At 43.7% G+C, this 12,821-nt stretch overlaps 2 protein-coding genes across 7 annotated transcripts in view; both read right to left on the bottom strand.

Moving 5' to 3' along the window:
- Positions 1-9,460, bottom strand: part of LOC110532685 (formin-like protein 3) — a 101,666-nt gene extending 92,206 nt beyond the window's left edge. For all 5 annotated transcript variants that reach the window (XR_016483407.1, XM_036988710.2, XM_090185211.1 and 2 more), the window contains exon 1: positions 8,829-9,460. Coding sequence is in view for 4 of the 5 variants with exons in the window: in XM_036988710.2 (XP_036844605.1) it covers positions 8,829-8,945 (117 nt within the window). In the remaining variant the exon portion in view is untranslated. The remainder of the gene's footprint in view (positions 1-8,828) is intronic.
- Positions 9,461-9,577: 117 nt separating this feature from the next.
- LOC110531238 (extended synaptotagmin-1) overlaps positions 9,578-12,821 on the bottom strand; it is a 40,732-nt gene continuing 37,488 nt past the window's right edge. The window contains exons 30-31 of one of the 2 annotated variants that reach the window (XM_036988711.2): positions 11,806-11,855; positions 9,578-11,717 (exon numbers count right to left, since the gene is read on the bottom strand). In XM_036988711.2, coding sequence (XP_036844606.2) covers positions 11,690-11,717; positions 11,806-11,855 — 78 coding nt within the window. In that variant the 3' untranslated portion in view covers positions 9,578-11,689. The remainder of the gene's footprint in view (positions 11,718-11,805; positions 11,856-12,821) is intronic. The other variant, XR_016483408.1, reaches the window with a different exon arrangement.

Raw genomic sequence — 12,821 nt, forward strand, 5'->3', positions numbered from 1 at the left:
CCTGTGACATCGGGTGGTGTAAGTGTCCTGGAGGGCAAGTAGTTTGCCCCCGGTGATGTGTTGTGCAGACCTCGCTACCATCTGGAGAGCCTTACGGTTGTGGGCGGAGCAGTTGCCGTACCAGGCGGTGATACAGCCCGACAGGATGCTCTCGATTGTGCATCTGTAAAAGTTTGAGTGCTTTTGGTGACAAGACAAATTTCTTCAGCCTCCTGAGGTTGAAGAGGCGCTGCTGCGCCTTCTTCACCACGCTGTCTGTGTGGGTGGACCAATTCAGTTTGTTTGTGATGTGTACGCTGAGGAACTTAACTTTCTACCCTCTCCACTACTGTCCCGTCGATGAGGATAGGGGGGTGCTCCCTCTGCTGTTTCCTGAAGTCCACAATCATCTCCTTAGTTTTGTTGACGTTGAGTGTGAGGTTATTTTCCTGACACCACACTCCGAGGGCCCTCACCTCCTCCTTGTAGGCCGTCTCGTCGTTGTTGGTAATCAAGCCTACCACTGTAGTGTCGTCTGCAAACTTGATGATTGAGTTGGAGGAGTGCATGGCCACACAGTCGTGGGTGAACCGGGAGTACAGGAGAGGGCTCAGAACGCACCCTTGTGGGACCCCAGTGTTGAGGATCAGCGGAGGGGATGTTGTTACCTACCCTCACCACCTGGGGGTGGCCCGTCAGGAAGTCCAGTACCCAGTTGCACAGGGCGGGGTAGAGACCCAGGGTCTCGAGCTTGATGATGAGTTTGGAGGGTACTATGGTGTTAAATGCTGAGCTGTAGTCGATGAACAGCATTCTCACACATTCTCCTTTTGTCCAGATGGGTTAGGGCAGTGTGCAGTGTGATCCTATAGGGGCGGTAAACAAATTGGAGTGGGTCTAGGGTGTCAGGTAGGACGGAGGTGATATGGTCCTTGACTCTCAAAGCACTTCATGATGACAGAAGTGAGTGCTATGGGCCTGTAGTCGTTTAGCTCAGTTACCTTAGCTTTCTTGGGAACAGGAACAATGGTGGCCCTCTTGCAGCATGTGGGAACAGCAGACTGGGATAAGGATTAATTGAATATGTCCGTAAACACACCAGCCAGCTGGTTTGAGCATGCTCTGAGGGCGCGGCTGGGGATGCCGTCTGGGCCTGCAGCCCTGCGAGGGTTAACACGTTTAAATGTTTTACTCACGTCGGCTGCAGTGAAGGAGAGTCCGCAGGTTTTGGTAGTGGGCCGTGTCAGTGGCACTGTATTTTCCTCAAAGCGAGCAAAGAAGTTGTTTAGTCTGTCTGGGAGCAAGACATCCTGGTCCGTGACGGGGCTGGTTTTCTTTTTGTAATCCGTGATTGACTGTTGACCCTGCCACATACCTCTCGTGTCTGAGCCGTTGAATTGCGACTCTACTTTGTCTCTATACTGACGCTTAGCTTGTTTGATTGCCTTGCGGAGGGAATAGCTACACTGTTTGTATTCGAGTCATGTTTCCGGTCACCTTGCCCTGGTTAAAAGCAGTGGTTTGCGCTTTCAGTTTCACGCGAATGCTGCCATCAATCCACGGTTTCTGGTTGGGGAATGTTTTAATAGTTGCTGTGGGTACGACATTGCCAATGCACTTGCTAATGATTACACTTACATGATTCCATGTGTTATTCCATAGTTATCTACAATGTGTAAAATAAAGAAAAACCCTGGAATGAGTAGATGTGTCCAAAATGTTGACTGGTACTGTACATACGGTATGTACCTCAATTACCTCGTACCCCTGCACACCCGGTACTGGTACCCCATGTATATAGCCAAGTTATCATTACTCATACTATGCAGCCTCTACTACACTACTCACAGAATGTAGTAGAGGCGGCATAGTATACAGTGCCTATGGAAAGTTTTCAGACCCCTTGACTTTTTCCACATCTTGCTACGTCACAGCCGAATACCAAGAGTGTGCAAATCTGTCATCAAGGCAAAGGGTGACTACTTTGAAGAATCTGCCATATAAAATATTTTGATTTGTTTAACACTTTTTTGGTTACTACATGATTCCATGTGTTATTTCATTGTTGTGATGTCTAAACTATTATTCTACAATGTAGAAAATAGTAAAAAATAAATAAACTTTTGACTGGTACTGTATAAAACATGTTTTTGCTTTGTCATTATGGGGTATTGTGTGTAGATTGATTATGGGGAAAAACAACATTAGCAATTTTAGAATGAGGCTGTAACATAACAAAATGTGGAAAAGGTCAATGGGTCTGAATACTTTCCGAATGCGCCGTATATAGATTAACAGAGAGTCTTGAGACATTCATGTCCCTATAGGTGGAATGATACCGTTAGAGAGTACAGTATATAAAAAAGACAGGCATTCTCAGGAGAGATGTTGATTGGTTCAGTAATTAGCTGTAAGAGTATCATGGTAGAGTAGAGCATCATACCAAGAAGATACCAGCTGCAGTGTTTCTGGGACATGCCAATAATGCAGGGGCTGAGTCACTGGCTTACTGGTGCTCTTCCATGCCGTCCCTAGGAGGGCTGAGTCACTGGCTTACTGGTGCTCTTCCATGCCGTCCCTAGGAGGGTTGAGTCACTGGCTTACTGGTGCTCTTCCATGCCGTCCCTAGGAGGGCTGAGTCACTGGCTTACTGGTGCTCTTCCATACCGTCCCTAGGAGGGCTGAGTCACTGGCTTACTGGTGCTCTTCCATACCATCCCTAGGAGGGGTGCGTCACTTGTGTGGGTTGAGTCACTGACGTGATCTTCCTGTCCGGGTTGGCGCCCCCCCTTGGGTTGGGCCGTGGCGGAGATCTTTGTGGGCTATACTCGGCCTTGTCTCAAGATGGTAAGTTGGTGGTTGAAGATATCCCTCTAGTGGTGTGGGGGCTGTGCTTTGGCAAAGTGGGTGGGGTTATATCCTGCCTGTTTGGCCCTGCCCAGGGGTATCATCCGAAGGGGCCACGGTGTCTCCTGACCACTCCTGTCTCAGCCTCCAGTATTTATGCTGCAGTAGTTTGTGTCGGGGGGGGCTAGGGTCTGTTTGTTATATCTGGAGTACTCCTGTCTTATCTGATGTCCTGTGTGAATTTAAGTATGCTCTCTCTAATTCTCTCTCTCTTTTTCTCTCACGGAGGACCTGAGCCCTAGGACCATGCCTCAGGACTGCCTGGCATGATGACTCCTTGCTGTCCCCAGTCCACCTGGCCATGCTGCTGCTCAAGTTTCAACTGTTCTGCCTGCAGCTTCGCGTTCCTAGGAAACTATGCAGTTTTTTGTTTTTTTACGTGTTATTTCTTACATTAGTACCCCAGGTCATCTTAGGTTTCATTACATACAGTCGAGAAGAACTACTGAATATAAGATCAGCGTCAACTCACCATCAGTACGACCAAGAATATGTTTTTCGCGACGCGGATCCTGTGTTCTACCTTACAAACAGGACAACGGAGCGGATCCCATGCAGCGACCCAAAAAAACGACTCCGAAAAAGAGGGAAACGAGGCGGTCTTCTGGTCAGACTCCGGAGACGGGCACACCGTGCACCACTCCCTAGCATTCTTCTTGCCAATGTCCAGTCTCTTGACAACAAGGTTGATGAAATCCGAGCAATGGTAGCATTCCAGAGGGACATCAGAGACTGTAACGTTCTTTGCTTCACGGAAACGTGGCTCACTGGAGATACGCTATCCGAGGCGGTGCAGCCAACGGGTTTCTCCACGCATCGCGCAGACAGAAACAAACATCTTTCTGGTAAGAAGAGGGGCGGGGGCGTATGCCTTATGGCTAACGTGACATGGTGTGATGAAAGAAACATACAGGAACTCAAATCCTTCTGTTCACCTGATTTAGAATTCCTCACAATCAAATGTAGACCGCATTATCTACCAAGAGAATTCTCTTCGATTATAATCACAGCCGTATATATCCCCCCCCCCCAAGCAGACACATCGATGGCTCTGAATGAACTTTATTTGACTCTTTGCAAACTGGAAACCATTTATCCGGAGGCTGCATTCATTGTAGCTGGGGATTTTAACAAAGCTAATCTGAAAACAAGACTCCCTAAATTTTATCAGCATATCGATTGCGCAACCAGGGGTGGAAAGACCTTGGATCATTGTTACTCTAACTTCTGTGACGCATATAAGGCCCTGCCCCGCCCCCCTTTCGGAAAAGCTGACCACGACTCCATTTTGTTGATCCCTGCCTACAGACAGAAACTAAAACAAGAGGCTCCCACGCTGAGGTCTGTCCAACGCTGGTCCGACCAAGCTGACTCCACACTCCAAGACTGCTTCCATCACGTGGACTGGGACATGTTTCGTATTGTGTCAGACAACAACATTGACGAATACGCTGATTCGGTGTGCGAGTTCATTAGAACGTGCGTTGAAGATGTCGTTCCCATAGCAACGATTAAAACATTCCCTAACCAGAAACCGTGGATTGATGGCAGCATTCGTGTGAAACTGAAAGCGCGAACCACTGCTTTTAATCAGGGCAAGGTGTCTGGTAACATGACCGAATACAAACAGTGCAGCTATTCCCTCCGCAAGGCTATCAAACAAGCTAAGCGTCAGTACAGAGACAAAGTAGAATCTCAATTCAACGGCTCAGACACAAGAGGCATGTGGCAGGGTCTACAGTCAATCACGGACTACAGGAGGAAATCCAGCCCAGTCACGGACCAGGATGTCCTGCTCCCAGGCAGACTAAATAACTTTTTTGCCCGCTTTGAGGACAATACAGTGCCACTGACACGGCCTGCAACGAAAACATGCGGTCTCTCCTTCACTGCAGCCGAGGTGAGTAAGACATTTAAACGTGTTAACCCTCGCAAGGCTGCAGGCCCAGACGGCATCCCCAGCCGCGCCCTCAGAGCATGCGCAGACCAGCTGGCCGGTGTGTTTACGGACATATTCAATCAATCCCTATACCAGTCTGCTGTTCCCACATGCTTCAAGAGGGCCACCATTGTTCCTGTTCCCAAGAAAGCTAAGGTAACTGAGCTAAACGACTTCCGCCCCGTAGCACTCACTTCCGTCATCATGAAGTGCTTTGAGAGACTAGTCAAGGACCATATCACCTCCACCCTACCTGACACCCTAGACCCACTCCAATTTGCTTACCGCCCAAATAGGTCCACAGACGATGCAATCTCAACCACACTGCACACTGCCCTAACCCATCTGGACAAGAGGAATACCTATGTGAGAATGCTGTTCATCGACTACAGCTCGGCATTCAACACCATAGTACCCTCCAAGCTAGTCATCAAGCTCGAGACCCTGGGTCTCGACCCCGCCCAGTGCAACTGGGTACTGGACTTCCTGACGGGCCGCCCCCAGGTGGTGAGGGTAGGCAACACCATCTCCTCCCCGCTGATCCTCAACACTGGGGCCCCACAAGGGTGCGTTCTGAGCCCTCTCCTGTACTCCCTGTTCACCCACGACTGCGTGGCCACGCACGCCTCCAACTCAATCATCAAGTTTGCGGACGACACAACAGTGGTAGGCTTGATTACCAACAACGACGAGACGGCCTACAGGGAGGAGGTGAGGGCCCTCGGAGTGTGGTGTCAGGAAAATAACCTCACACTCAACGTCAACAAAACTAAGGAGATGATTGTGGACTTCAGGAAACAGCAGAGGGAACACCCCCCTATATCCACATCGATGGAACAGTAGTGGAGAGGGTAGCAAGTTTTAAGTTCCTCGGCATACACATCACAGACAAACTGAATTGGTCCACTCACACAGACAGCATTGTGAAGAAGGCGCAGCAGCGCCTCCAACCTCAGGAGGCTGAAGAAATTCGGCTTGTCACCAAAAGCACTCACAAACTTCTACAGATGCACAATTGAGAGCATCCTGTCGGGCTGTATCACCGCCTGGTACGGCAACTTCTCCGCCCTCAACCGTAAGGCTCTCCAGAGGGTAGTGAGGTCTGCACAACGCATCACCGGGGGCAAACTACCTGCCCTCCAGGACACCTACACCACCCGATGTCACAGGAAGGCCATAAAGATCATCAAGGACATCAACCACCCGAGCCACTGCCTGTTCACCCCGCTATCATCCAGAAGGCGAGGTCAGTACAGGTGCATCAAAGCTGGGACCGAGAGACTGAAAAACAGCTTCTATCTCAAGGCCATCAGACTGTTAAACAGCCACCACTAACATTGAGTGGCTGCTGCCAACACACTGACACTGACTCAACTCCAGCCACTTTAATAATGGGAATTGATGGGAAATTATGTAAATATATCACTAGCCACTTTAAACAATGCTACCTTATATAATGTTACTTACCCTACATTATTAATCTCATATGCATACGTATATACTGTACTCTATATCATCGACTGTATTCTTATGTAATACATGTATCACTAGCCACTTTAACTATGCCACTTTGTTTACATACTCATCTCATATGTATATACTGTACTCGATACCATCTACTGTATCTTGCCTATGCTGCTCTGTACCATCACTCATTCATATATCCTTATGTACATATTATTTATCCCCTTACACTGTGTACAAGACAGTAGTTTTGGAATTGTTAGTTAGATTACTTGTTATTACTGCATTGTCGGAACTAGAAGCACAAGCATTTCGCTACACTCGCATTAACATCTGCTAACCATGTGTATGTGACAAATAAAATTTGATTTGATTTGATTTGATTTGACCTGTTCACCGGACGTACTACATGTCCCAGACCTGCTGTTTCAACTCTCCAGAGACAGCAGGAGCGGTAGAGATACTCTTAATTATCGGCTATGAAAAGCCAACTGACATTTACTCCTGAGGTACTGACTTGCTGCACCCTCAACAACTACTGTGATTATTATTATTTGACCATGCTGGTCATTTATGAACATTTGAACATCTTGGCCATGTTCTGTTATAATCTCCACCCGGCACAGCCAGAAGAGGACTGGCCACCCCTCATAGCCTGGTTCCTCTCTAGGTTTCTTCCTAGATTTTGGCCTTTCTAGGGAGTTTTTCCTAGCCACCGTGCTTCTACACCTGCATTGCTTGCTGTTTGGGGTTTTAGGCTGGGTTTCTGTACAGCACTTTGAGACATCAGCTGATGTAAGAAGGGCTATATAAATACATTTGATGTTACTGTAAAGTCCACACTCAGATGCTAAACAGGCTGGGTGTGGTGTGGTGAGGTTGATCATATAAGTGGGAAACACTGGACAAACACTTGTGCGAAAACACATTTGTAGAGGTTTAACAGGACTTACTGACATGGTCAGCAGAAGCCATATTGGCTCAGAAACAATGCTTTGATTCATGGTGGGATGAAGAGAATTTGTATTTTTTTTTTTTTGGATTCTTAAATTGGTGGTTTGGAGAGATGTGGTTTGAGGACAGTTTGTTTTGAAAGAATGATAAGGAACTTTGCTTTCAGATGTAAGAATAAGATATCATTTGCATAACCACCGCCCACAGCTCTGCTATTGACACAGCTATGTAGAGAAATACTCCAATGGTGGTGAGACGTTGTCACAATAACCAATCTTATTATGATTAAAGTGTGTTAAAGTCATTATAAATATATTATAAACCATAATGAAGGCATATAGCCCACTATTTCATCATTGACATTACAGGGATTATTGTGCTCTACTATCCATCGCCTGATGTCTACTATTTTCTGGAATCCAAGGCTTTCCATTCCAATATAAACAAAGTCAACCAATTTATTTTTTAGGGTTCATAACAGTGCATCATCTTCTTAGTCTCTTGATTTAGGATGACAGACACACTTGAGACTTAAACTGTGTCGCTGAATGGGTAACGTGTGTTTTGATTGTGTAGGCTACACAGCATCACAAAGCCCCAGCGCAACTCAAGCCTGCAAGATGGGTCATGTGAAGATGGTGAGCCATGCAAGGATGGTGAGCAGAGCAATAGAGGAGATGGGGTGGTTCTATTTTACGATCTCACGGGTGTGGGAGTTGTAGGGGAATTCAGAAAATGTTGTTGTTGGAATCTGTCAGCGAATGATCTGAAAGCGACTGTGCATAAATTTTAAATTAAAAAAAGGGAATTCCATAACGAGAATTTGGGCCATATACGTGCCATTAAATGTTTGCTAATAAAAGTGAAATGTTACTCTGAAAACGAGCCAATTCTTGCACAAGGCACTAGACTTCAGTAAATTAGCCCAAAGCCTCGAGCTGACTTTTTGAAAACAAAAGAACTGCAGGAGCGAGAGGGGGAGAAACAGAAAGCAGATGGGGTGGGACAGGATGGGTCTTCCAATTTAGAATACCGGTATCAGCAACTATATCATTATAGCGGAATAAATGTCTTTCCACAAGGACACACGAGACTATATAAACAGTTCCACTGTCTTACTGTAGACCACAGTGCACTAGGCTGAGAAATATGTATTGTCTTGATGAACCATTTGTGTTAGATAAATAGTATTGTTTTCCCTGTGTTACTGATGTTAGAAACATGTTTGGGGGTACCCAAACAACTGATCCATATGGTAAAAGGAATATCTTAATTAAAAAATAAGTGTTGCTTGTGTGAGCTGTTTCACCTAATCAAAATAAACTTTAGGCCACTAATTTAAAGGAAAAAGTCACACATCCTCTTAAAGCCTACCATATGGTATGTTCTGTACTCTGTACTCGTGATAAATGGTCTACACTGTATCACGTCAGCATGACAGATCAGTAGGTAGCCTCGTGTCTTTGTATGTTAATTGTGCGCTTTTGAAGTTTGATATGGCCCCACTGTGACAGTCTGGAACACAGGAAACCAAACCCAGAAGCCATTCCAATTCAAACATGTATCTGAGGCAACAGTCACTTACCAAAACTAAAGCAAATCTCTCCTCCAACTCCGACTGGTCAGGAATGGGCACTTTCAACGGCATTATATGATGCTTCATATTGTCCGACTGTCCATCCACACTCTCAATATTCCCCATGGTTAAAATAAGTTAGTAAGTCAAATAAATTAAGTTCCTTCTTACGACGTTATTCCAGAGTTTTTCCAAAAGTGGGAAGTTCCCCCTGGTCCTCCAAAATGCGTTATTCCAAATCACAACCACTTCTGTTTCAAACGTTTCAGTTTAAATAAAAAGTGTACACCACACCAGTTTCATTCTGTCTCATTCAAAAGAACTACTACTTTTGCATTTGTAATGAACACTAATATGTAATTTACTCTAAACGGAACCTAATCTCAACAGTAACAATGAGGATATAATTGTTTTCTGTTCCAAAGAATGGTCTCCGATTTATCCGGCCAATCCATTTCCATTTATTTCTGTGAATTCTTCTTTCAATAATAATCCAACCAAAAGCAAGGCTATTTAGTTGCTGAGCTGAATTTTCTTGGCTACGATGCCTTTCCATTCATTATCGTTGTGTGATCCTGACTGGAAGACTCTTCGATGTAGCTTCCACTCAGAAGGCAGAGTTTCTGCCATTGCCCCGCCTCTGTCTTCAAAGGAAAGCCCTCTCTATTGATCCGTTGGCTTTTCAATCACGTTCTCTCTCTCTCTCTCTCTCTCTCTCTCTCTCTCTCTCACATCTGTTATAGTTGAGAAAGGCCATATGGGTGGATTTGGTATCAGCACTTTATTGCCACCTGGCGGTTAGACAATGGTAGTTCATTAATCATGACTACAGCGCCAACAATATGCATACATCACATACACAATGTATTTATCGCTTGACAATAAGTCTTCAGTGTAGTCTACAAGGGGTATACAATGTTTCCGCTAATCTTATGAGATATTTATTGCGTTACAAATGGCACCCTATTCCCATAGCGCTCTGGTCAATAGTAGTGCTGTATATGGGTATATGGGGAATAGGGTGTCATTTGGTACGAATGCTATGTCTGTCAGAAGAGGTGAGTAACAGGACGAGGGAAGATTGGGATCATCTTGATTTATCAGAAGATTAAAAAAGTTGACATTTGTTTTGTTTTGTCGCCCAGCATAAAGAAGACCAACAGACTGGGATTTTGAAAGTGCAAACGTTTAATGAAAGTGCGACGACACAGACGTGGCGATTGTTATGCATGTCTGAAAGCGCAGGAGCTGTTCTCACTATACGTCTCTCTCTACTCTCGCTCTGATACAACATGTTTTCTACTTTTTTTTATTTATTTGCCAACAAACATTTTCAAGTATTTTAATACATGTTTCAAGCCTTGGCAGTGAGATGACAGTGGGGGATGAACATTTCCTTGCTACAAAATTTGCTCACTTCTTTCAGAGCAGGACTCACAAATTAAGTCCAGTCCTGGACTAAACAGCACTCTCCATTAAATCTCCATTGAACATGCTTCTTAGTCCAGGACTAGACTTAATATGTGTCTAGGAATCTAGGAAACTGGCCCTTTGGGTGTATTTTGTCTAAGACTTTGTGTTTTGTAACACACAACTTGTAACATGAATGATTGACTGACTTATTGCAGAACTCAGGCCACTACTGGCACAACAAACACATACAAATACATTAAATCACACACAAACATACTGTATATGACACAATGCTGTCTTGGATTGTGAACATACACATTCGTGATATAGCTACATATTTAACTTCTACACATATGTTCTTTATCAAATAAAAGCACAGTGCTTCAGACTGTCCATTACTGTACAGCTAGAGTGTGTTTTCAGTGGCAAATGTGACGTCTGGGTCATTCCATAACACATTTCCTGAATTATAAAATCAGCTTTTAAATCAATCTGATAAAACATACTAAACGTCTTTATTTGGAACAGAATGAACACAATCAGTAGATCTTTAACATTCTCAATCTTCTCAAAAATGACCCAGTGTTGGAATATATAAGGCAAAATGACCCAGTGTTGGAATATATATGGCAAAATGACACAGTGTAGGAATTTATAAGGCAAATTGACCCAGTGTTGGAATATATAAGGCAAAATTACCCAGTGTTGGAATATATAAGGCAAAATTACCCAGTGTTGGAATATATAAGGCAAAATTAGAAACAGAAAAACAGTGTAACAAAAGGATTGATTAAATAAAAGTGTAAACATCCATGATGGCCCATAAACGCTGTGAAACTACAGGGTAACATTTCAGCACCCTCATCATCATATCTACCGGTACCCGTTACTCAGTATGTTGGACCTTGGTCTCAATTAACACTCAAACACTTATCTCAAGATGGTTGACATAGTTTTGCAATAAAACAAATGAAACAATGCAACAAAGTCAGAAAGTACCCTCTGAGAACAATTACTTTTGTAGTAAATAAGAACTGAAGTGATGAGAAAAACTCAAAATACCTGAAGTTTTAAAATGTTCACTATTTTTTGCTGCATTTTCTGAACTATGGGGTTGATAAAAGACTTTGTGCTTTTCAAGATCGATTCCTTTAGGAGCGACATAGTTGCCTTCATATCAAATATCTACTCAGACAAAAGAGTCTAAAGAACACTCTTTCAGACTCGAATTAGGAATTCTAGAATTTAGGAATTCTTCCTTACGTAAGAGGAACCAAATCTATCATTTGTAATTATTCAATTTACAGATAAATTGTGGTATTGTTGGGATGATAGGAAATATAAGACCTTCAGTGGTGGTCCTATTGCGCATTAGTTGAATAAAAATATAAAATAAACCATACAGAAGAAGCAACAGTAAAAGTAACATTGCACTGCAGGAAAGTGAGGCCATCCTCTCATCTCGTCTCCTCTACTAAATCGTACCTGAGAAAGTAGGAGATCTTATCAATCAAAGTAATGTGGAATGAATATGAACAAATGTGGAAGAGGTAGCACGTGGGAAAGCACTTACCATTGTGTGTCGCCATTCTGCAGGTCTATCTGGTCAAGATCTAGTTGTAACTAAACAGAATGACAAAAACAGTTCACCCCACTTGGAGAAGTCCATATTACATTAGAATGACTAAATGGGATAAATAATTAGAGAAAATACAGTACCAGTCAAAAGTTGGGACACGCCTACTCATTCCAGGTTTACATTTTTACAATTTTCTACATTGTAGAATAATAGTGAAGACATCAAAACTATGCAATAACACACATGGAATCATGTAGTACCCAAAATAAGTGTTAAACAAATCAAAATGCATTGTATATTTGAGATTATTCAAAATGGCAACCTTTTGCCTTGTTGACAGATTTGCACACTCTGGAATGCATTTCAATGAACAATTATGCCTTGTTAAAAGTTCATTTGTGGAATTTCTTTCCTTCTTAATGTGTTTGAACCAATCAGTTGTGCTGTGACAAGGTAGAGGTGGTATACAGAAGATAGCCCTATTTGGTAACAGACCAAGTCCATATTATGGCAAGAACAGCTCAAATAAGCAAAGAGAAACAACAGTCCATCATTACTTAAAGACATGAAGGTCAGTCAATGTGGAACATTTAAAGAACTTTGATGGTTTCTTCAAGTGCTGTCGCAAAAACCATCAAGCACTATGATGAAACTGGCTCTCATGAGGACTGCCACAGGAAAGGAAGAGTTACCACTGCTGCAGAGGATAAGTTCATTACAGTTACCAGCCTCAGAAATGTCAACCCAAATAAATGCTTCACAGAGTTCAAGTAACAGACACATCTCAACATCAACTGTTCAGAGGAGACTGTGTGAATCAGGCCTTCATGGTCGAAATGCTGCAAAAAAAACACTACTAAAGGACATCAATAAGGAGAAGAGACTTGCTTGGGCCAAGAAACATGAGCAATGGACATTACACTGGTGCAAATCTGTTCTTTGGTCTGATGAGTCCAAATTTGAGATTTTTGGTTCCAACCGCCGTGTCTGTGTAAGATGCAGAGTAGGTG

Source organism: Oncorhynchus mykiss, chromosome 9, assembly GCF_057628025.1.
Source record: "Oncorhynchus mykiss isolate SJ-2025 chromosome 9, ASM5762802v1, whole genome shotgun sequence".
Classification (NCBI taxonomy): Eukaryota; Metazoa; Chordata; class Actinopteri; order Salmoniformes; family Salmonidae; genus Oncorhynchus; species Oncorhynchus mykiss.